At 25.0% G+C, this 27,424-nt stretch overlaps 1 protein-coding gene across 4 annotated transcripts; it reads right to left on the bottom strand.

Annotated features, from left to right (window-relative positions):
• Positions 1-8,953: 8,953 nt before the first annotated feature.
• Positions 8,954-26,604, bottom strand: LOC112680773. 4 transcript variants are annotated; one of them, XM_025550964.1, is made up of 31 exons: positions 26,304-26,604; positions 24,969-25,943; positions 23,989-24,110; positions 23,820-23,902; positions 23,636-23,732; positions 23,141-23,571; positions 22,605-22,685; positions 22,487-22,531; positions 21,607-22,376; positions 20,979-21,191; positions 20,776-20,904; positions 20,540-20,702; positions 19,826-19,976; positions 19,616-19,762; positions 19,404-19,549; positions 19,192-19,343; positions 18,973-19,129; positions 18,466-18,673; positions 18,286-18,375; positions 18,090-18,170; positions 17,942-18,025; positions 17,783-17,869; positions 14,868-14,969; positions 13,653-13,721; positions 13,347-13,436; positions 13,179-13,286; positions 12,997-13,095; positions 10,160-10,460; positions 9,931-10,097; positions 9,802-9,846; positions 8,954-9,723 (listed from the first exon to the last, which is right to left on the bottom strand). In XM_025550964.1, exons 2-31 carry the CDS (start codon positions 25,924-25,926, stop codon positions 9,199-9,201), a joined length of 5,901 nt encoding a protein of 1,966 aa, XP_025406749.1. In that variant the 5' UTR covers positions 25,927-25,943; positions 26,304-26,604; the 3' UTR covers positions 8,954-9,198. The 4 variants fall into 4 exon arrangements, with proteins under 4 accessions (XP_025406749.1, XP_025406746.1, XP_025406747.1 ...); XM_025550961.1 differs by having other exon boundaries at positions 13,173-13,286; XM_025550962.1 differs by having other exon boundaries at positions 13,173-13,286; positions 26,278-26,604.
• Between the last annotated feature and the right edge of the window lie 820 nt (positions 26,605-27,424).

The following is a 27,424-nucleotide window of genomic DNA, read 5'->3' on the forward strand; positions in this document are numbered from 1 at the left end:
TGTGGTGAACATATAATACATATGCACGCATTGCACACCTCTTATATATATATATATATATATATATATATATAATCATACTGAATTTACCAAGAACTCGAGGATATTAAATCACAAAAATCAACAATCCCCATATTTATCCCTTTAGCTCATATTTTTAATTGACCCAAAACCAATTCCAAATTATTATTTTCATTTCTGCTCAGATCTATTTTCCATTTATCTTTTCCAAAAATAAATACATTAGCAATAATTCTAAACAATAGAAAACTATTAATAATTATTAATATGTGCATGTACATAACATATAATTACTGCTAAACGGAGCAGAAGTTTTAAACAATCACCGAAATGTTTAAACTAGCCACTTATATTTGTATGTTAGTTTACGATAGTACACTTCAATAAAAATAGGACGTTTTTTATAGCATATTCAATTAATTTATTTCGAAAAATAAAGGTTATCGCTCGTATAGTTTATAGACTTTGTTCGATTCCATGTGTAAATGCACGACACCGCATAGCTCAATAATAATTTTTAATGCTAATATATTTTGGAAAAAAAAACTTCATTTTTATATAGATCGACTACTAGTTATTTATCCGTATACGATATTTGTATTTTCGACGTTTACCATGGTATAGATAGACAAATTATCATAATTATTTAATAGGTAACCTAATACATACACTATAATATTGCGATAATAATTGAAAATATATTTACTTTTTAAATTGTAGGTATATTTTAATCCTCAAATCGTTTAAACTACAATATACATGAATTTATAATTTTCAAATGATATACTCGTTTATGTATACATCATTATGTAGCTATAGCTATTGGCTATTGCTTTTTCTGTTATTGAAATAATTCAGCGGACAAATATTCACAAATTATATTTATCTGACGTCTATTATAATTATATACACTTATGCTAGCATATAACTTTAAATATTATAATTATACGAATCGAAATGAATAATATTATAACACCGCAACCGACTCGCATAGATAAGGATATTAAGTCACCAATTTTAAAAGAAGAAAGGCATTCATATTTTACGAAAGAAAACTCATATTTAAATCGTGAAGCCATGACATTGTGGACGTTTTCACATACCGTACACGTGATATTTTTCCTGGAGGCGACTTTTGAAAAATATTTAAAGGGCCTGTTATTGTTATTGGCTCCTGTTATTTGAAGATAACAAAAATCTAAACAATATATCATTGATTATTAATACTAATAATATAAAATCAATGATATTATGATATAATTATGCACCCTCCTGGTGGCGCCTACATACATAATATATATATATTGTATACATTATATAATATGCGTTATAGCAATAGCGTGGATGAATATGTATAAACAATAATACATATTTTATAGTTTTGAGTTTATAAATGTATACTTTGGTTTACAATCGCATATTTCGGTATAGGTAGTTCAAAACTATCAATAATTTATATTGTATCTTTATTTTATTTTATTTATTAACCTAATGGGGTGAAAGTGCTCCCCTTGCACCTCTCTCACAGTCGGCATTTACCAATTGGGTCCCAGAGATCCTTATTTAGTCTAGTTAGGTCCCAGTGTTTTTCAAGTAGTACACCAGTTGGATCTCAGTATTTTTCAGGTAGTACACTAGTTAGGTTTGTATAAAAAAATATTTCGCTTCTCATTTTTACAGACTTTGGACTGTCAGTCACCTATAAATTAGAATACTGGTATATGGTAAATAAATAAATTAAATTATTACAAATTTTAAAAATTTACTCAATTGGTAAAAATTTAAATGATAGAGTTTTTACAAAATCAAATCTATTAATTTTTTAATATTAACAAATGTATTAATACTGGTAAGTTACATGTTGTATTGTCATGGTGGTCGGACAGAACTAGTATGTTATGATTTTTATAGTCGAACCCAATCAGTTGTTTATCTTTATCATAAATATTATCTGGGACCCAATTCGGATACGCCCCTCGCAGCACCCATGTCTAGACGTACTAAGCATTTTCAAACCCCTTTCACTACGCCACTACGTTGTGGACTGCAATAATTCAATATTATCGGTATACATCAATGCAACTTACATGTGCGCATGGGCTTTGTGTAATACGATGAATGCGTGTACCTACGATGTGTATTGTATATATTACTGCCAGCTTATGTAAATAATTTTGGTTTTACACATACCGATATAATTATAATACATAGTATGGGTATTTTCCTGTGTATAATAATTAAAAACGTGAACTCCACGTGACCACGTTAGGTAATTATTTACGACACGTATAAATGAATATTGTGTATATATGTACCTATACAGTACATACATATTATGCACAAGTACTTGTTCATAACCGTTAACACGAATCTCATTAAATTACTTCAAATAATATTGACCTCATTTGTGTAGACAATTTCGATGTGAAAAATATTGTCTACACTTACACACACGAAATTCACGACAACGATGAAAGAACGAAATGGTGAATATAATTATTTGTAATCACATGAAAGGTGCTGTTGTATATGAACCATAAACTGTGGCGCAACCAGTATTTATTTTCAAAGGAAGGAGGGTTAGACATTTGAAAAAAATTAACTTTAGAAAGTATTTGGTGGGGAGAATGAGGTAAGGTTAAGTTAACTACATATTTTAGGGAGTCACAACACTCCCACCTGGGTTGCACCACTGACCATAAACACGCGTTTTTTAGTCAACTACAGCCGGAACCTACATTGGCGCATGATTAATATATGTCGTACATTTATACTTTCAGCGAGAAAGACACAACCGTAATAATCTCATACTTAATTTACTCGTTGAACATGTATATATGTATAGATAGGTTTATATCAGGAGTCGTAAACTGGTGGACCGCAGATTGGATCTGGACCGTGAAAGTCAAAACTTTGAACCCCGCCAACACATTTTACTTGATTTTGTTATTTACTGTAATAGTATATAGTATACATTATTAGTAATAATATGACCTATAGAATATAAAAATATTAAAATATACATTTATTAATAAAAATATCCAAATATGCAAAAATATGCGTAGTGCATTTTTAATCTCCAGTATGTGAAACGGATTCTATCTCACTAAGCAATCTTTTGGACTAACCAAAAAAATATGCAAAATGCATATAAATTCGTTCCCTGATTATTATTTTTTATTATTTTCCTAACCCCACGTGATCAAACATAAAATAGAAATAATAATAATATAGGTAATAATTTATAAATTATTATAAAATAATAAGTTAATAATTAGGGGTTAAAATAATGCCAATTATACCGACGGCGTTAATCCATCACTAGTCGCATATTTTTTTTTTACATTTGGCCACGCGGGGTAGAAATTGTTAATCATATGAAATATACTTAAATTATTACTTTTAATCAGTACTTTTTGGCTAATAATACCTATAATTTTACTATAAATGTACACAAATAATTATATAATTTATATTGCGTATGTATTTGACTGCAAAAATGATTCTGAAATTTTAACAGCGAAACATTTTTAAGTTTTTTGTTAGATTTTATAAAGGATTTCGATGATTCAAAGACTTTTCAGAAATAGGAAAACTATTACAATTTTTAAAAATTCCTTACGACGACGTTCTCCCAGACGGAGAATGGACTGATGTAGCTAAAAAATTATTTAATCTTTCAAAATCAAAACTTTAAATGGCAATAATCGACCTACAGGAAGATTTTTCCTTTAACTGCTTACACGCTAGACGGATTGTTCATGCACGGACGCGGTTTTAAATCGCCGCGATTTAAAAGCGCTTTAATACAAAGCTAACACGCTACACATAATTTACGCGGTTAAAAACCGCTCTAAAACAAAATATTAAAAACAAAACCAAAACTATCACTCGTGATTAATGCGCCAGAGAACATCACGAAGTCTTTTCTGGTGGTCTTTACTACCTTAAGCTAACTATTATTTTTAATAATTATATTGTAATATTCTTCGGTTTCTACAATGTATATAATAATAAATAATTAAAAAATTATTTGATTAATCATGTTTTCATAAAATGTGTATAGGTATTTTACGTACTTAAGTTCCAGATACTATTTTCATGGCATATTTCAATGATAAAATGTTCCAAATCAAAATTCATGTTGAAATATATAAGTAATTTTAAAAATATATTGCAATATCCAAAGACAACTATACAAAAATTACAGAAACAGACCACCGCATTCTCTATAAAATGTAAATAATCGCGGTTAGGCGCCGTACAAAAACAACGGGTTTAATTTTAGCCGTCTTCAGCAAATGTTCACTCAAAATGAACGATGACGATGGATTTTATAGTGAGATTGATCTAATCTAAAATTGGCTGTTTTATCGTAAGCGATTAATTACGCCGATTTAAAACCACGACTGCGCGCAAACAATCTGTCTAGTGTGTAAGCAACTTTAAAATATACAGAAATTCGTCATTTGCAGAATACTGGGATAAGGATGTCATTCACAAGTATCAACTTGTCAATAATTTGGCTACGATGTTTAGTTCGACGTACATTTTTGAGGCATCATTTTCAAAAATTACATTTTTTGAAAAACAAATATCGGACAAAATTAACATACTTTCACCTTGAGAACACATTGCGCATAAGTTGTTCCCTACGAGTTCCCGATTTCAAAAAACTGGCTAAGGAAAAGAAATTCAATTTTTCGCATTAAATTACTTGATAAATTATTATTATTATCATACAAAATTATTACTATTGACCTAATATTGTAGTTTTTAATTTAAACATATTGTAAATCTAGTTTCATACCTTTAATATTGTAATTTTAATTATAAAAATAACTGTAACAACTAGATAGTTATATATTTTTATTTTTATATTGCTATTTTTCAAATATAAAATATTTGACAAAGATTTTTTTCACTGGACCTCAATGATTTATTATTTTAATCTTTAGGACTCCAATATAAATTACTTACCGACCCCTGGTTAATATTATACTCGTGTGCTCACCGCAAAATAACAGCTAGTGGATACCTGCCGCGTATATTATAATGACGTTGTAGGTAGGTAACCGATACATCGATTGCTTACGCCTTGATCTTGCATAATGCATACACGCATTATAATAATATTGACAACGATGACCTCCCGGTTCCCGGCCCAAATAAAAATTTTGTTTCAAAACCATTCTCAGATAGGTTTATCTAACGCGTGAATTTAATATTTTCCACGTACCTATATAAAACATTTATTTAAGTACATTAATTAACCTTCGCGGCGAATGATGACGGTCCACACCAAATCACGCGCAGTTTTATACTTAGAAAAGCATTAGGAGAAGCATTAGAGCATAGACAATTGATGTCAGATATCTTCCAGTATACATGACATGTATACCCAGTAGCGTAGCAACAGAATTATTTTTATTAGTAACCTCATGGGCAATGAGGGCCCCGTGTATCGATTTAGCAACAATGGACCCTACTCCACTGTAAATTCGTGATGGAGAGTAGTGATAAAACTGCCATTTTTTTGCTTATATTGCAATTACGTTTCATTTAATTGACGACGATTCTATTCTAAGATCTGTTTTATTGGACTGTCATAAGTTCTCTGAAAATCATACAAGTTTAAATTTTAGTGTAAAAATAGATTCAACCTTAAAAAAATGGAATTCACAAACTAAAATTATTTTATCAGTGTCAGACAACACATATAATATAAAAATAGCTTTATCCATACTTCAGGTTAAACATTCCGGATGTTCTGTTCATACGTTAAACTTGATTGTCCAAGATGCCTTAATACTAAAATCTAGTCTTCTAGAAAAAAATAAAACAATTGTGTCATTTTTCCGTAGAAGCAGAGCTTGTCCTAATAGTAGTTCTAAATTAAAATGGGCAATTCTAAAAACCAATTTGATCAGTACCATAAATCGTGAGTTTTCTGTATTATTGGAATTTTTAATATTGTTTAATTTAATTATGTATTTTATTTAATATTTTTTATTATATAAAAAATAAAAAAATATTTTAATCTTTTATTATTATTAACAAATTGAAATAAAGTAATGTATAAAGTGTTTACACGTGTAGTCAATATATAGTTTAGTTAACAGTAGTTGTTAAGCGAATTTAGCGAGCGACAAATTTATCTAATCTGCATGTACAAAAATATTAAAATGTTAGGTAGTTCTAAAATTTTCTTAGCGCAAGCTCTGCGTAGAAGTACGCATCAGCTAATAATAAATTTAATAATTACCAAATTAATATTGGGGCAAAAGTACCAAAGAAAATACTTCAGAATCTCAGTACTCGGTGGAATACAACACAGTACATGATCGAACAAAATATTGAACTTGAAGATTCTATTCGTGGAACTCTTGGACTTCTAGACAATTCTCATAAAGGATGAGTAAAGTAGATGAGTGGAACATAATAAAAGAGTTTTCCGTAGTATTATGTCCTTTCGAAGAAGCAACAAAAACTATAAGTGGGGATAAATATATGACTACATCTATTGTAATTGTATTATCATAAAGATTTAAAAATGTATGTGATGAGCTAATCAAACAAAATTATGATCCTTAAATTATTATCGTTCTAAAAAAATTACTCTCTTGTATGCAAGAAAAGGACCGCTGGGGTAACATTTCTAACAGTAAGACTAAAGTCCGCAGTGCATTTCTCGACCTACATTTCAAAAACAATAATTTAATATTATTTAGATAAGAGGTATATGGAGTTTCAAAACAATCTATTTTTATTTGAACAGGTGATTCCTTATATTAATTTAACCTTAGCGAAACGCTAAAACCGATTCGGTAAATGACTGGTTAAAAATTATAAAATGCCATGAAAGGCGTGTGGCCCTTAAAATGTCGAAGCCCTAGGCAGCTGCCCCTTCTGCCCTGCCCTTCCGCCGGCGCTGACTAGCAAATTATTAGTAAACTGGAAAGAAATAACAAATACTTGGAAAATTGTATGACTGAATACATAAATGAGAAGATTACGAGAATTGAATATTTAAAGTAAGTTTCAAATTTGCAAATCAGTGGTTTTAAAATGTATTTATTATATTTTATTATTTGTATTCGTACACCTAAGCAAGGGCGCCCATAGGAAAATTTTCAAGGGAGGGACATTTTAATTTAACAATCTACTCATAAATAGGAATAACCCACGATATAGGAAGGGATTTATAATTTTACAATATATATATTAAACTGGAAGACTATGAAATAATTATTATTTAACCAATTTACCATAAGAGTAATTTATTGAAATTTTTATTTAATTAATAATATAAATTGGACACTAAAAACATTAGTTATATTTATTAAAATATTAATTTACAAATATTATATAAATATTATGGTGATGTACACACACACATACATATACATACATACCGTATTTCTGGAAATACACAATATTTTAAGAATTGATAATTATCCATAGAATAGAAACGAAGTGTATTGTTATTTATAGCTGATAACCTGATTTTCCAAACTAAATAAATAGAATTTTCATAAACAAATTATAGATTTTCATATATTAAATTAAATTTTTAATTTTATACCTTATGTATTGGATTATTATATTACATTTATAAAACATTAAAATATTCTTATGATTTATAAATTTATTTATGAACATTTTACAGAACATGTACTTTAAATAGTAAATACAGAACAATTGGTTTTAACATTGGTCCAGGATTACCAGATTTTCAAACAGGTATTCTCGTACTGTAGTAATCAAATTTTTGTATCTTCAATAAAATCCTCGTATCACTTAAAAAATAGCTGCACCAATAACATTTGTAATGATGGCTGTTATTTTGGTTCCCTTCATTTTTAAATTTTTAGCTATGTTTTAATCTGGACGGGAGCGTACCTAAGAATTTTTTATGGGGGGGAGGAGGTCCAACATTTTTTATTTTATCTGTTCTCTTATTATAACTATAGTTTAACTCAATACCAACACATTACTGTTAATATAATATAGTAAGGTTTATACATTATAGGTATATTATATAATCTATAAAATTTGTATATTGAAGATAATAGAATATTAAAATACACTATATACTATTATTATATACTATTTCTTATTAAACCATTGAGTATGTAGAAATTTCAATAGGGGAGGGGGGTTACTAAATTGTAATGATTCTAAAAACAATTTTAATTAAAACTTTTATTCAAATAGAATATTTTTTTGGAAATATGAATGTGTAACATTTGAACATCAAATAATTTGTTAATTATTGTCCCATATTTTTAATGCATTGACGAGTAGAATAACTGTAATATGTAAATATAAAGTGCTTAATTAAATTAGTTAAAATATACAATTTTTTAATAATAAAAATAAAATTATCTTTTAAAATACTTTTTAATTTTAAACAATAGTTCACAACAATTTTAAATTTGTATTTACTTAAATTCCAAGACGGCATGAATAACTAATGAATTTGATTCACTCATTGCTTTCAAATTTTTATAAATATGACAATGTTACTGGACCATAAAATGTTGGGTTAAGTAGAGTGTTTTTTCAGACATATCCACCACCAGTATCCAGTATAAAAAGCAAAATGGTAAAAACAAATATTCAATTTTGCAGTACATATTTTTAGTGATAACTAAAACAATATTTTAGAAGTGACGTGCACAGTTAATTAAATACATTTTAGTTTGAAAAATATTTTTTAAATAAATACAATATATATAGATACAAAAAAAAAAGTTATAAAATTTAACTCCGATTAATATATTTACATTTGTAATCCAACACATTAAAATACATCACATCCAATAAGGAAAATCACATATAGCGGAATACCTAATCATACAAAATATATTACCTAAATAATATATTATAAAGCATATTTATCATTAAATATAATATTTAAATATTTCAAACTTTAACAACTCATGGTAAAACCTAAAAATTAGACAACTTTAAGAGGTCAACATTTGATTAGTTTTTAAATTAAAATTAAATAAAAGGAAAATATTGTCTAATCAGCAATCATTTAGTCAAAACAATTAAATTACTTATTAGGTAAAAAAAATAAAAAGGTAAACAAGAGAATTTAAAAAACTACAATTTTTGAAAGAAAATGAATATAAATTCAATATTAAAAGTAAGAGTACCAAGTAAACTTTAAGGTTCAGCAGCTAACCATTTGTTTTTAGTTTGACTAGTATCAGGTACGAACTGTATGTTAGCATAGTTGTGGTTATCTTTATTTTCTGAGGCAATAGACACTAGTTGAACAGTATCAGTAGGCTGATACAATGCCGATGCTGAATCTATGTCAATAACAACATTGGCTGATGATGGCTTAAAAAGATCACCATCTGTATCAACAGGTCTCAGATGTTCTTCTACTTGATCAGAGGCCAGGTCTGACATATTGCACACATTAAATCCACCAATATGAATGTATTCTCGATCACACTCATCTTTGATTACCTGTGTCAATGTGTACTCTTCTTCATTGATTTCATCAATATCAATATCGAACTGACCTTCATCAACATCTGGTACAGTTTCAGTAATCACTGCATCAAGGTTTGAATCCATAAGATCAACAGGCTCAAGGTTATTATTGATGGTGTTTATTTTACTTGTACCATGACTGTTCAGGCTAGGAGTCAATGGAACATTTGCAAGAGGCATTGATTGCTATAGAAATATATATTTAGGTTAGATTATGAAGTATGATTGACTTATTTTTTTTAGTTTAATGAGTAATTTACATACTTTATTAGGTTGATAAGTAGCAATACTTGCAGGGGGAATTGATTTCTATGAAAACAAAAATTAAAGTTAAATTAGAAATTAAGAATTTTTTTTTTTTAGTTATATTAATAATCGAGGGCATTGAATTACTTTACTAGGATGATGAGTAGTACACAGCATCCCATGACCCAGTGGATCTTTAAATATATTCCCTTTTGTATGGGAGGAACAAAAAGATTCCACACAAAATTTACATTTTGCCACTACTTTTCTTTTATTACATACAGAACAAAAATGAGATGGGCAAATATATCCAGCTGAAATAGAATATGACAGTTATTAAAATACAAAATTCATGAGTGAGGTATGATATACTCACATTTAACAATTCTAGTTTTGTTCATACAACTTAGATGAAATACTCTGGGACACTTTTTGTTTTTACATGCTAGTTCTGTTTGACCCTTGCCACATACCAAACAAGAATCGTTTTGGAAGTAAGCTTTGGACAGTAAGCTCTGTTTGTTCATTTTATTTTTCTTTTCAATAGTTTTCAATACTATTTCTCTACATTTTTGTTTGGTTTTTGATACTTTAGTAGTGTTTTTTTTTTCTTTAGAGAATTTTCTTCTTTTAGGGAATAAAATAGGCTGCTCATTTTTATCTTTATTAGTATCATTCTAAAATTAAAATAAATAAAATGTATAATTTACTTTTATTTAGAGAAATTAATATTTATATTTTATAATCTTTTGATAAATTCTAATATAAAGGTTGTTAATTATTACAATGTGAATATATACTTAAATATAGTTTACTTATGAAATGTCAAACATTAAATTTAATATTAAAGCTTTAAAGATAGAACATGTTATAATTATGGCTCGGGTGTATATGCACTAAAAACTACTGTAATATGAATACATTAAAGTACTAAAAAATTGCTAAATATGCAATCAAAATATGCGCTAAAAATTATTAAATATCTCATTTTTAGCCAATAAAAACACCAAATTATACACAAAAAAATTAAAACCCATTTTTTAAATTTGTATTAAGTTTTATTTATTTTAATTTACATTATTATTTATTATTTATTACATTATTAGTGTTAGTCGGTTAATGTTCGTTAGCCTCTCCCAATCACTTTAGTGAACGTGGAGAGATTTTCCAAATATAAATATTTATAAACAGATAATTGTGGTTAATTTAATTTTGATAATATTAAATATGCTTTAATTGTTCAATGCAATGATTTTGATTTTTGAGTAATTTGTAAGCTTTGATAAATTTAGATAAATTTATATAGAATGTTATAGTAAAATAGAGTAATATATTTAATAAAATGTATTTTTATTAATTTAAAATAAATATTTGTCATTTTTTAAGGACATTTTTTGTCATTTTTATGTCATATTTGCATCTTTATATAGGTCATTTTTTAATGTTTTTACGGTCATCAACTTCCGAGCTTTATTTATTAGGTACCATAATCCCAAACAAACACGATAAGTCAAAAATAATTTATTTTTAATTAAGCATTTATATTTTACGTCAATGTGTGGTAGGTTGTAGTTACCACGTCCTATAAAACTTATATTTACAAATTATGGAACTAATTGTATAGATCGTTAATTTCAATTGTTTTTTAAAAAAAAAAAATATTGAAATATGTATTTTTATTTTTAAAATTCCAAAATATGTAATTAGAAAACAAAACCATAAAATATGCAAAATAAAAATATTATTATTTGATTCAGTAGAACATGAATTAAATTTGTATCCAGGTTAGCATTAAATTAGATAAATAGAAAAAAATATGAAATTTCATAAACATCCAAGCCCTAGTTATAATACACCTATAGAATAATTTAAATTTTATAATTATACTTTTACAATACTGCACTTGTTCTAAGTTTTAATTTTAAATATTAATTTAAATTATTTATATAAAAGTATTATGCTAGGTAATAATTAGAATCAGAATGATGATAAACCTAAAAATAAGCGATCTATGAAAATATACATAAAAATGCATTATAATCTAAAATATCTAAAATATGTTCTACAAAATGAAGAAAATATAAACTATGGACTTAATTTAAGTCAAAGTTGGAAGTTTGAAGATGAATTTCAATTTAGAAAAAGTATAATCTTTGTGGGTATAATCGTTAACATTCCCAATGAAAATAAGGCGAAAATGATACTTAAATTTAAAGAAAAACTATTTAAATATACCATAAAATATAAAATACAGAGCAATTATTATGATTTATATACTGTTGGAACATATTATAAATTAGGAATAGTATTGTCAACCAGTGCTTGATTAATGAGGAATGCAGGGGACTGAGTACTGATTTATAACTAAAATATCTGATTTTCTAGGATAAAATTAATATTTTTTTAAAAAATAAACCATTTATAAATGTATACCTAAGTAATATTAGTTATTGATACAATGTAACATGATAAATGATAGTCAAACATTAACATTAAACAATTTGTAAGCATACACAAGTGAGTATTTATTGACATAACATAGAACCCTTCTAGTTCACTTTCTTTTTTTTTTGTTAAAACTAAATTTTGGAGATAATAAGATAGGTACTTCATTCATTTAGTTTTAGTTTTCTTTAATTTATGTTTTATAAAAACATTTAAAAAATGGTCAACTAGAGAAAAAAAGTGGGTGGATGGTACTAAAATATATATTATGCATCATGGCTTATAGACATTTACCATGTCACGGCATACTTTATTTATATATTAAGATTATGGTTTACAGTTTATAAATTAGTATAATAAATTATGGAATATTTTTTGGTTTGTGATATAACATGTTTAAGGGTGCCATAAGAATATAAACCAATGGTGTCAACAGGCCCTTTTATAGGGGACACAAAATGTATTCATGTAATCACATTTCCTAGTACGGTATAAATAATAAAAAATAAATATTTGAAGAAAAAAATTCATTAGGGCAATTGCCCGTTCCTACTCGGAGGATGCCCCTGGAATGAACATGGTTATATTCAGTTTTTAATTAGTTTTGAATTAGGGACACAACATTTGTATGTGTCATCAGAGTACTTTTAATATTTTTTTTCCAAGTCAAGCATTGATTCCAAGCATTGTTATAAACATAAAAAAAAGCAAGTTTTGACTTAATATCTGGCCACTATAAATAATTAATAAAGATAATTTTTTACTTACTTTAGATAAAAAGGAATGTCTGCTTTTGGCCAATCTAGTTAAACTATGTCTAGATTTTTCTTGAGTTATTGTACATTTATCTGGTTTGATCACATCGGCCTATCGATAAAAATTAAACATTATTCTTTATATAGATACTTTAGTTAGCAGAATCAAAAAATTTAAAAAATAATTACACCAACAGTTTTTAATACTTCATGATTTTGTTCAGTCTTCTTGAAATCCTTTATACAATTTATTGATTCGTTTGTTTTCATATCTTCTTCAATACTTAAACCAGCAACATTATCCTAATCATAATTAATGATCATTATCTTCTTTAAGTCCAAATAATTTAGAATCTATCTTACTTTTCCTTCGGATAAACACAATGTTGTAGCTGTTGATAAATCAGTCAAATTTTTAGGCAGTGGTAATAAATCAGTTTTGATTACATTCTTCTGAAAAATAAATTAAAATAATAATTAAATTCTAAATTGCTTCTCATAAAAAAATGTGGGAAAATTGGCAAAAAAAAAATTTGAAATGTAACTTTTCAAAAATTAAATTAAAAACGCAAATTTAATAATTGAATACTTGTCATTTTGTGAATTATATTTTTTAAAATTATAATTTAAAATTAAATGTTATTCAAAATATAAATATACTATGCCTACTTTTTTAAAACGCTTGCATTTTCGTTTTTTTTTCATTACGATTGAATCATCTGTATCTGATGAATAATCCTAAAATTATAAACATCTTGTATAAATCTGATGTTATAATATTTTATAAATACAATGGATTTCAATTTAACATAATTTTTATAAATGGTTCATGTCAAGTACTATAAATATATATAAATAAATAGTTTATATATAGAAAGAAAAAAATGCTAAGGCTGAAGTATTATTATATTTGTAAAGTACGACTGGTTTCAAATTAAAAATTCATCCCTCAAGTATATACAGTCAATAAAATCACGAATGAATTTGAAAAAAATGAAGGAAGACTTTATATTTATATTATTTAATTTCATATTCAGTTGCAATTTTATTGACTTTATAAGTAACTGAAAACTTTTAAATTGAAACTGGTCATTTTTTCAGATATCATAATCCAGGCAAGCATTTATTTACTTATTTCTTTATATAAGCTATTGGTTTATTAATTTATATATTAATTTACAAGTATTAACCATTTAATCATTTATAACTTTTATTTTATTTTTTATTATTTTATTTCTATAAATGTATACATTTTATTTCTATACATTAGCTGAATTTAATTTAAAATTAAAATAACTTAATAAATTAGAAACTAGTTTAATCTTAACAAGACTATAATATATATATATATATAGTAGGCATTTCTTTGAATATATGTCGACATATTAGTCATGGATAGAGAGTAATATAATAAATAAGAAAAAATGACAACAATTAATAATTCCGTATGAGACTGAAAATCATATTTTTTTTTTAAATAAATCGTTTTATAAAAAAAAAAATGTAAAAAAATTGATACTTAAACTTAAGTCCTAAGATATACAGTTCATAAAATAATAAGTGAGCAATTATCAAAGTAATTGATATCATATAAATAAAAAAACATAATGATTGTTGACAAGTAAAAAAAAAAAAAAAAGGTATGAATACAAACAATGTTTCAGTATGTTTCGGTAAAATTAAACAATATTAAATTAAAAATGTATATACATAGTAAAAATGTATTTAAGTAGTAAACATATCGGTACATTTTTGTGAACACTAAAACATAATATATTAGTCTTTTTTGTACAGTAACTAAAACATAAGTTTTCGATGATTATCAAAAAAATTTAAACAGCACAAAATATGGTAAAATAAATTATTTATCAAATAAAATCATACTTTAATAAATTGTTTTCTCGAAGGTGTGGATAAAGTATGTTTTAACTTTCTTTTTGATTTAATATTTTCTTCAAGTTCCAAAGAATTAACATTGTTATCAACCTAAAAATAATAAATGTACATATATAAAATGGAAAATATATTAAATATTAACTAAAACTAAAAAATATTAAAGATAAAATATTATTATTAGATACCTTAACTATACATAGTCCATTCAAATTATTGTTATCAATTTTTTTGAAAACAAAAAAATTGTTTTTTAAAGATATAAATAGAAATTATTATGTTAGTCATTAAAAAAATGATGCATAGTTAGACATCTACTTTTTTATTATTTTAAATTTACCCGATTCAAATTATAAAGTAATTGCCACTAAAATCAAAGAATATGTATATGGTATTTTAATTACAAAAAAGATTTAATAGAACTTATTTTAATCAAAATAAAATGTATAAAATAACACATTATTACTATTACATATTATTTTTTTTAAATTTGAAAGCATATATATGTATAGAAAAATATGTTTTTATAAAATATTAATTAACTTCAGATAGAAATTTTAATTTTTAGAACTTAATTAAACATGCTGAAAATACTATTAAAATTGAGATTTAAGAATATTTTTAACAAATTAGAATTAATTATTTTCTTTATTTTATTGTTCAATTATTAACACATAAATAAAATAAAAATTATATTTATTTAACTGAAGGAAATATAAAATGTAAAAACATAATATGTTGTTTTGTCCTTGTGATAATTCATGTTATATTATGAAACGTAATACTTTCACTTAGAAACTTTCACTTTAGCACTGGATTTTGACCAAAAAATTTGATAACAAAATTAATATTCATCTATAATCATACTGATCATCACTTTTTAAGTATTTTTCTTATAAATAATTTAAAATTATATACAATTAATACTATCAATACTTATTAATTTTAGCACTTCAACTTTTAAATTTTTTTTAATACATCTATTTCATAAATCTCCATCTTTAATAAACTAAAAGAATTTATAATCATAGATTAACTTAAATACACTTCTCCACATACAATTTTTGTACAGTAAATAGTGAAATAGTAAATAATAAATATATTTTTTTTAATACAGAAAAAAATAATCTTATATAATAAATTATTAATCTAAATAAATAAACTAATAGTTTATATATAAACTATATTAAGCCTTTGGAAAATAAATTTTGTATATATAATAATTTACAAGTAACCATTTACACATTTTTTATTTTTATTTTATTTTGTCAAAAAGTAAAAAATAATAAAATCTGTCACAGAGAAGTTGAAGAACAAACAATTTTAGTTTTCTTTTTTAACTGACAGCAAATTTTTCCAACCCAAAAACATGAAATTGACATTTGTTGACTTCATAAAATATTGAGTGATAGTTGATTAATTAAATTATTCTAAGTAAAGAGTTTTTTTTTGTTTATGAAAAACCTATGCTATTTATAATTTTATAAAAAAAATTGAAAGGTTGTTAAATATATATTTTTTCAACAAAATATATAGATATAAAATAAAATCATTTTGATTATGTACATGATTTTACTGTTGAATATGTAAAAGATATAACCTAACTTGGTAATCAAATGGTTTATGAGCTAACTGAATATCAAATGAGAAAAAATTATAAAAAATGTAATATTAAGAGTTAAATATTAATTTATTACATCAATTCTGTATATAAAATATACTGCATCATATCAACATAGACAAGAGTTTAACAAAAATAGATGGACAGCTTACCAAACGAAGAAATAATGAATAAACATTTTTAGTTAATGTATTTGTTTAGAATAGAAATATTAAAGTAATATACATATAATATCATTTAAAATTATTATTATGTTAAACAAGTGTATATAAATTAATTATAATAATAGTGTTTTTCTTCTTAACTATCAAATCACAACTTACATTGCATTAAAAAACATAATAATATGAAAGCAATACTAAAGTGTATTTACACCATTAAATCTAATTATTAAATATTTATTTACACAATTTAGTCAGATCATATTTGAGGTTAATCGAGAATAAGAAAAATGAAATCATTTATTTTTTAGGATTGTTAATTACATTTATTATAGTCTAATAAGTGGTTCTCAAACAGTCCACAGATCTGTACCATTTCATAAACTAAATTTGAAAAAATATTTCAATGAAGTTAGGTCTATATTAACATAGTTTAGTTTTATAATATTAATATTGTGATATCAAAGTATTACATACCATACTATCATACTGTTATTATGTATCACTGTGATAGTATGATAGTATACTGTAATGGTATTTTTTTTATACAGTTGAGAATCAACTATACGATAGCGTGTAACAACACACATATGTTATATAATCATACAACATAGTTTAGCTATAGCAATGATCTAATTCTATGTAATTATTCAAAAAATAATAATAGCCCAATTAATTAAAAACTGATAAATTGTTAATTGATTAATAACTCTAGATAGACTGGGAACCACAGATTTATGTTAACTGTCTACATAAAACATAATAGAAAATGTGTACATTCATTGTAATTTTCTTCTAGAATTTAAATTATTATTAATACTTGTTATATGGAATGTATTTAGTTAATTGAAATACAATTTTAAATCAACTATTTTATTTAAAGCAATACCTTAATAAAATAAAAAAAGTAAATATTTTAACCAAAAATTACCCAATCCGTATATATATATATATATATATGTAAAAACAAGTCTTTTTTATGTTCCAATTTTATGAAGAGACTATTTAACATTTTGAGTTATTTGAGTAAATTTACAATTAAGTATTGACAGTAATAAACTTTCTTTTTTTTTTAAAAAAATATGTAGAATGGAAGTTTCTTAAATTATTACACGACTACATACTTTGGTTATATTGGTGCTTATTTTATTTGAATTTTTCCATTTCTTTTGAATAGTATTAGGCGAGTCTGTGAGTACAGAATTTTCATTCTAAAATAAATATAAAAAATAAATACACATAAGATTTAAATTATTCTTTATACATTAATAATTAATAAGTACTTTTATAACAGATGACAGTTTTCTAACGGATGCTTTATTTTTTGGTTTTTTAGAATCATCTCTTTCAACTTTGGTTACATTAACCTAAATAAAATTATCAATCATAATAATAAACATAATGAAAATAATTAGAAATATTCATCATTACTTCATTTTCAGCAGTAGAAATGTTTTGATCATTTTTAGTTACTTTGTTTGATTTAGACTTTTCTGAATCCGAAATGTTGTCCTAGGCAATAAAAATAAATAAAATTAGACTAAAAATAGCAAAATTAAGATTTAATAATTTATGTAATGTAAAACCCTATTTTACTTCTTTAAATTATTTACTGATATTGAATTACCTTTAGTTTTAATGGTTTCCGTTTATTTTTTGTAGTAGTCTTAGATTTTTCAGCATCATTTGTTAAAACCATTTTCTTTTTTTCTTCTTCCTATAAAATTTCATAAAAAATAATAATCTAGTTAATAATAATTATTAATTAAATAAAAAAATAATAACATTTTATTATAATAAAAATTACCACTTTGACTCCAATAAATTTAGAACATCTAGCAGCTCCACATTGACACGGTTTTTTCTCAACTCCTGAGCAACTTTGTAAACGATAATCAAATACCAGCTCTGTACCACTTGGAATATCATGTAAAGCAAAAAGTCCAATTCTAGTATCTCCATTTACAGTCCATTTTTGTGTTACACAATTTGGTTCACATGAATGATTCATAAACCTATTTAAAAATATTTAAATTAACATTAAACCTGAAGTATTAGGTTCTTACACAACATGGCAAATTATTAAATTGTAAAATGAATTAACAATATAATTTAAATAATTATACTTAAATATAGAATGCAATATTTATTTATTTTAAAACAATCAAATATTTTATAGTCATTATATTTTTATTTAAATTTTTTAATAATTCATAGTTTTATGGTCTTAAAATTTATACTAAAATTTTACATCACATGTTAGTTCATTTCATTCAAATATATTTATTTTTTATGTTAAGAAAACTATATTTACCTGGATAAATTTCCTTTTGGTCCAGCATCTATCATTCTACTATTATCTATTGTTAAAAAGTAATAATTTTGTTCATTTCGTTGATGCATTTCCAAGCATCTTCTTTGAAATTCTTCTTCATCAATAACATCACCAACATACTCAATTACAAATGATCCTAAAATCATGATAATCAATTAATCAAAATTTATTACAAAAATATAAATATTTTCAATATACCTTCTTTAATATCTTCTAAAGTTTTCAGACCCCAGCCTCTACCTTTAGTCAAAAATGGAACCATATTAGGATAAATGGTTTTTGTAAATCTCTGATTATTACATTTGTCTCCAGCCGGACAAATTTGTGGTTGACATTCAAACATGAGCATTCTATAAATTATAAAATGTAAAAGAATTCTAAAAATTACAAAAATAATTAAAATCAAATACCTATTTATACAATCAGAACCAGGGCCACACGGGTTTGGCTTGGTCGAGTCACATTCACAAGGAGTCATTGTGTTAGTGTTTAATTCCATATTTTTTACATTGCCAAAGGGTTTGTTAAATTTTATTCGCACAAATTTTGGAGGCCTCTAGAATTCAGTTAATTATTTGTCAAGGATAAATTGTGATTAATTTAAAATAGAAGTAAAACATACTGTTGAATATTTTTTTGCTACTATAGCATCATTTTTGTCTTTATCTAAAATGTAAGCATTATGAGCTTGAGCTGCTTCTATGATGGCATCTTGAAATACTTGATCAATAACCTTCATTTTACTTTTAGTTAAGATATTTTCATCATCCTGAAATATTTTTTAAATAAAATAATATAAATTATGGCTATTGGAAATGTTTCACTCAATTACCCCTTCATGAAAATTAAATACTCGGCCACGATTCACCCAATAATAATCATATGATCCAAAAAATCGTACAGCAAACTGCCCCACAGAATGTGCTATTGCGTTAACAGTATCAGGAACTTGATTTGGAAAAACAATTTGAGCAGGCCACCATCTGAACAAATTTAATTATTTGAAGAAATTATTTCTTATACATATTTAAGAAATATAAAATGTCTAAAAAATTATGAGAATAAATGTATTTGATAAAAATGTCATCAAAAAAAATAAATAAAAAATAATTCAATAAAAATTCATATAAACATTAAACTCTCAATTATCCCTTTAATATTATGTACGTTTAATTAATTATGATACAATAAAACAAAGCCAATTAACCAATTTTTTTTATAGAAAATTAAAAATGTAAATATTTAAATAATTATAAAATGTCGATAAACTAATGTATGAATTATTGGCCTCTTTTATGTTATCCATGGAATTTCCTTATCATTAAGACAACCTAACTTAACGAATAATTAGATTTATTTTAAATATTTCAATATATACTAAAATAAGTAATTTAATAATTTTATAATTAGTTAATGAATTCTAAATAAATATAATATACAACATTAATAACATAAATATACTTTTGGTGTTTCAACAATGTAAATCCATATAAAGTACAGTAATTTAGGTACATAATATAACATCAATGAAAATAATTAATCATACCTATAATTGCCTATCTTAACCCAAACAATTTCACCATATAATGGATATCGTCCAGTTTGACATTCTTCACAAGTAAAACCGGATACAAATTCTGATGGATTCTGATTTAAACATTCTATGTGGAATGAAGAAGGACACAGATCACAGCAAATTAATGCACCACCTTATAAAATAATATATGTATTTATAAAAGCTAAAATTAATTAGTAAGCTTAAACAGCATCTTCTATACTTACCTAATGTACAAATAAAGCACCAAGTAGCATTATAATGATAATTTTGCAATTTAAGTGGTTCAAAATGCCTGCTACAAACAATATCACTGTAAGTTAAAACTTCACTACCAGCTGGTAAACAATATTCACCTGTTAATATTAATTAGTATAAGGATAGATAAAAATAATTTTTAAAAATTAAAGGTTATTTGAAATATAATTACTTCTATGATATGCTGTTGGGCATTTAATACATCTAGATAATTTTTCAGCAGGAAAATGAGTTTGACAAGAACTTTTAGGATTATCGGAAATACACAAATGACAAACATGATGTGGACAGATCACAGTTCGTATATTATTCCTTGATCCTTGAATCCATTGACATTGGGGCCAATCTCTTAAACAGTTTTCATGATAATACTTTCCACAACTAGCTAAAGATTATAAAAAGACTTATATTTTATATATTTACTTTTGACCTAGCACATGATACTTAAATTACAATATTATTAACATTTAAAATGCAAAATAATTCAAGTTGAATATCAAATGATATATAAAATTAAAAAAAAAAAAATGGACAATGTTGATTATTAACTTTAATTATATAATCTTTACATTTTAAAAATATCAAAAATAAATTGATATCATTAAAATTGAAAATATTAAATTATGTTGTATTTTAAATTTAAGTTAAAATCAACTTGATTAAATCTTTAGAATATTTAATACACTAGATAAAATAATTTAGTTTTTTTTTAATTAAATTACTAAAACTACTACTTTATCCAATTAGCTCAAAATTTTAAAATACATTAATGTTTTCAGTTTTATTTTTAAATAACTCACATATTTTACAAGCAATCCTTTGTCCAGAATCTTCAATATCTAATCCACATATATAACAGTAAGTTTTATCAACTCTACATAAGCTGCATAAATATTGTAAATCAGGTTTAGATAGTTTCTCTTTAGATACAGATGAATCTGTAGATATAATTGGAGGATCACTGTTTTCTTCAATTGATTCTTTAGATAAATTTTCTATTTCATTCAATTCTATCTCATGTACATTACCAATAATAATTTTACTATCTTTTTCAGTTTTATTCAGTTCAAGTAGATCATGCACTTTAATTTCTTCACCAAGATCACCTTGTTCATTAGGTAATGACTTCAAACCATTCAAAGATTTAGTTACTGTATTATCTTTCTCATTTAATTCATCAATATCTGTATCATTTATGTTTTTTGTTAGTTGTGGAACACAAGTAACAGAGTTACGATTTTTAACTGAAGATTTTGTGTATTGTCTTTTAGAACGTCCATATTTTTTATTTTTTATCTTAATCTTGGGTTCACTTTTATGATATCTTTCTTCACTTTTATCTAAACATTCTTTATGAAAATAACTTTGACATGGGCCCATACATTTTATAGTATCTTCAATATTTTTACAAACTACACATGCTCTCTTTAAAGTTTTTATAAAGAGTTGTTTGTTTTTTGTACTAGCCACATAAATTGAACTAAATGTTTCATTCTTAGATGATACTTCACTTTCTGCCGTGTCTGGTTCTGGACTACTTTCACTCTTGTTTTTAGTAGAAGTTGATTTTCTAAAATAAAATTATAATAATTAAACAAATATAAAAAGATAAAAAACAAAAAAATTGATATGATTTATTACCATCACAAATATTAATACTTAAATAATTTTAAATTTTACCTTTGACGGGGTTTTTTTATTGCTGTTTTTTTAGAATTAGATGAACTGAAAAAAAAATTAAGAAAATACTTATACACATTATAGTTATATATTTAAATAACTATGCATTTTAATTTACCTCTTAGAAATTACATTTCTTTTAGAATAGCGAGAATTTGAATAAATTTCATCTTCTTGTTCATAATAACCTTCTAACATTCTACAGTACAAAATATAAGAAAGACAATATTATTATTTTTGTTTATGAAATAGAACAAAAATATATAAATAACAAGAATTTATATTTTCCATAATAATTTCATAAGTATAACATTACTTAACAAATATATGTAGTAATTTTAACCATTTTTAAAACAAAATATATTTTTTTTTATTAATTAATTTCAATTAAACTAATTTTTATTTTATTAATAAATATAGATTTAAAACATCTTTGTAACTATTTAGTATTTTATTATATTTAATATTTAGTATTTATAGTCTCAATTAAATCTTAGTTTCAAGAAATTTTTTAAATATGTTTGAAGAATAAATATTATATTTTTTACATGCTCAAGCAATTGAATATCTCAAAATGTTTTTCTTTCGTTGAATTTTCAAGTCATTAGGACATTATATACACTTATATTATAGTTACTTTAGTATTTTGCATACCTAATTTCATGTTTCCTTTGCAAGGGTATCATTCGAGTGGAAGTAGAAGTCATGGTTGTAGCTGTTAATTTATCAGGATCATATGGTAATATATTATCATCATTATACTCTGGAGAAGTCATAATTAAATCAGATGAGTTATATTTATCAATATTTGAACTTTTCGGCAGATATGTTTTTGTAGATCTTCTTTTTCTTGTTATTCCTCGTTTTTTTAAACCTAATGCATCTTCAATATAAACAGAGTTCATAGAAATATCAGAAAGAGTACTATCTATGTCATCCGATTTTGATAGTAGAGAAATATCAATCGATCTTGATGATGTACTACCATCCACAGAAATGTTTTCAGTCTTAAATAGTTTAAAAGCATTACCTTGTTCTGAAATGGTAAGAGATCTTTTTCTTGAATATGTGCATACTTTCAATTCCTAAAAAGAAAACAATTTTATAATGACATATAAATAAATTTTTAAAATTATTATATAAACTTACAGTAGCAGCACCTTCACAAGAATTACTTGAAGAAGGAGTTACACAAGTCACATTTTCTGTAGAAAATGTTTTGAAGAACTCAATCATTCTAACTTTTCTAAAACAATAAATTTAATCATTGAAATAGTTTAAACAACAAAATAAAAATTATAAAAGTTGTAATCACTTTTATCTAAAATATTACCCATCAAGTTTACATAAATGCTCAGCTTCTTCAATTGCCAAATCCCATGTAGCCAATAACTTTTTATTATACTTAAGGGTAGACTATAATTATTAATAATAATAACATTTTTCATTAAAGTTAAGTATTTTTAATACGAAATACAACATATTAATAATTTAATACTTACAAAACAATTAGGATATTTTAAAAAGAACTCATTTTTGCCCAAAAATTTTTCCACAAATCTTGTCCAACTACGCCTACCTTTATCATTACAAAATCGTACGTGTATCATAAATTTTTTGTCTTCTGTATAAAAAAAAAAAAAAAAATGTACATTCTATAACTAAAAATCTAAAAAATAAAATATAATAGCTTAAACCCTATATAAGTATATTTACTAAAAATATAATTTAAACTATAAATATATTATTTATATTAGGATTTTTTTTTTCGAAATCTTAAAAACTATAAATAAAAAATGTTAGTAATCAATTATATATTTATATTTCATCTGAAGTTAGAAAATTGGGTGTTTATTTAACTGTTAGGTACTTAACCCGTTGACCTATAGTGAAAATAATACATCAAACAAAAATTGAAAATTTTGTAACCAATTATTATTAATTGTACATAAATAATAGATTAAAAAATAATGAAAAATATATGAAATAGAAAAAAGGTTTGCTAATAAACTAGATATAGCACAAATATTGTGTAAGAATGTAGCATTATTTTATCAAAACAGATGTTTATTCAAAAGTAATTTCAATAATACATTATAAAATAAATGTTAATGTTAGAAAAAGTACAAGTAATTCTGAGGATTTCAAAATATATTCAATAAAAGGTAAAAATGGTAAATAAGTGAGAACCACATAACATGGAATTTAACATGTTTTGGCCCTAATTCATTTTGTATTTTATTATAGAATAAGTGATAAATCTTATCCCTACTAAGTTGTATATTAAAATAAATACTGAACGTATGTTATAATTGCATATTCAATAGTTATATTATTTGATATTGAAAAAAAAAAAAATATTAAATTTAAATATTAATAGATAATTAAATTAAATTATCTAAAATCATTAAATTATTTTTATAAAATAAAATATTAAAAGTAATAATTTTAGCAGTAATGTATAAAAACCCATAAATCTTACTTATATAAGTGTTTGATGTTGGATCAACACAGACAACACTAGGCCAAAATGGATACTTCCCAATTCTAGCCCAAACAATATCACCAATTTTGTAATCCAGATTTTGATTATTAATTATAGATTTATCAATTATAGAATCAACTTCTGCATCATTAAGTGAATCATGATTATGAAAAGGTGTCAGTTTATTTTCAGTATCGTTATGGCTCAACAAATTACTATCCAAATTAGATACTTTGGTTGATTCATCATTTTCATCAGAATTGAGGTTTGTTTCAATTACAGGATTAATTTCTGTATCATAAGGTAAATCTTGACTTTGAAGAGGTGTCAGTGTATTTTCAGTATCGTTATGGCTCAACAAATTATTATCCAAATTAGATACTTCAGTTGATTCATCATTTTCATCAGTATTGAGAAGGTTTGTTTTAATTATAGGATCAACTTCTGTATCATAAGGTGAATCTTGACTACGAAGAGGTGTCAGTGAATTTTCAGTATAGTTACTGCTTAACAAATTACTATCCAAATTAGATAATTCGGTTGATTTATGATTTTCATCAGAATTAAGGATGTTAGTTTCAACTATAGAATCAACTTCTGTGTCATAAGGTAAATCTTGATTGTGAAGAGAAGTCAGTGTATTGTCAGTATTATTATTGCTCAATAAATTACCATCCAAATTATATAATTCGGTTGACTCAAGATTTTCATCAGAATTGAGGACATTGGTTTCAATTATAGAATCAACTTCTTTATCATCAGGTAAATCTTGATTGCAAAGAAGAGTCACTGTATTTTCAGTATTATTACTGCTCAATAAATTATCATCTAAATTAGATACTTCAATTGATTTATGATTTTCATCTGAATTGAGAACATTTGATTCTGTCTGTAATTCATCAATATTTAGGCTATTATCGATAACCAAATCATTCAGCTCTTTAGATTCAGCCATTATGTGCTGAATTAAATCTGTAATAAAAAATAATTTTAGTAACAACAAATACATGCTCAAATACAATTGTTAAGTTAAATGTTTGTTTCTAAAGGTTCAATAGTCATTACAATTCATTTTTCATGAAATTTATGATAAATCAAGTTTCAAAAATATTAGTGCCCATCTGTAGTTAAACTCGATTGCGCGTTTTGAATGAAAAATTATATTTTAATCGTCAAAAATTAAAGACTTCTGGTTAGTAGACAATTAATTGATTTAAACGTTGAACATAAGTTGTTTTAACATCTACACTAGTGATAAGTCAATGGTTGGAAAACTATAATAGCACGAAATATCTCATATACGCACGGTTAGTAATAATTGTTTATTGGTACCTCTCAAACACAGCGCGGATAGTTTGCTAAATTCTCATGTCATGGTCTCTTCACCACTTTTGGCACTTAAATAACGTAATTATAGAATCAATCGGGAGTCATGGGCCGATCCGTCGGTGACTACTATCAAACCATTCAAAACGTATTACATGATACAGGATTACAGAATTGAAAAAAAATAACAAAAAAAAAAAAAAAAAATGATTTGGACATATACAATAAGAAATCACATAAGAAAAAAATTGTATATATAATAATAATATCATAATATAGTAGTTAACAGTTTAACACCAGTACACCACCCCAACAACACTACAAACATCAGCGCAGGCGCAAAACATCAATTATTCTATAAACTGAAAATCTGACCGACCGTTATGAAATTCTAACACTGATACCAACCGATCGCGTTCGTAGTTCGACATTCAGCCTACAGATGACGGGCGCGTACTCAAATACTGGTTAGGTTAGACCTTATTGTGTTCCCATTATCACAGATGCGTATTAGGGATGGGAAAAATTAATCATTAAACTGATTCGAATCAATTCAATAAATTGATTCGGTCAAAGGAGTGTTTCATCCGATTCGTGTGATTCACCAACATTAAAAAGAGTTTAAACTCATTCAGTTATTACTTATTATACGTAATGATAATCAATTATATATTTTTCTTATATCATAATTAAATAATTATAAATTAAATTACATTATAAATTAATTTAAACGCAAGTCATGAGCATTGAGCACAAAACTTTTACAAACAAAATATCCAGTAACCACTGGGACGCATCTTAATGAAAATGTTAATATTCAATTGTATTGCTTTTGAATTTTGTTAATGGAAATAAAAGTAATCATCCGAATCTCATCAGTTGTCATCAGTAATATTAACTGATAGTTGGTACCACATGATAAGTATTATATATTTAAATATTATAAGATGGAATAGTCAGTCGGCGGTCGGAGAACAGCCGCAAGTTAGTAATAGTGCAGCTTGCTACTCTGAACTTCTTCCTCGTTTACACGTGACGAGTACTCGGCCGAGCACTGTCCCGTGTGAACTAGTACTCGGCCAGCACTTGGCCTAGTAAAATGAGTGAGCAAGTAAATAAAATACGTT

Source organism: Sipha flava, unplaced genomic scaffold, assembly GCF_003268045.1.
Source record: "Sipha flava isolate LNK unplaced genomic scaffold, YSA_version1 180_pilon_pilon, whole genome shotgun sequence".
NCBI lineage: Eukaryota > Metazoa > Arthropoda > Insecta > Hemiptera > Aphididae > Sipha > Sipha flava.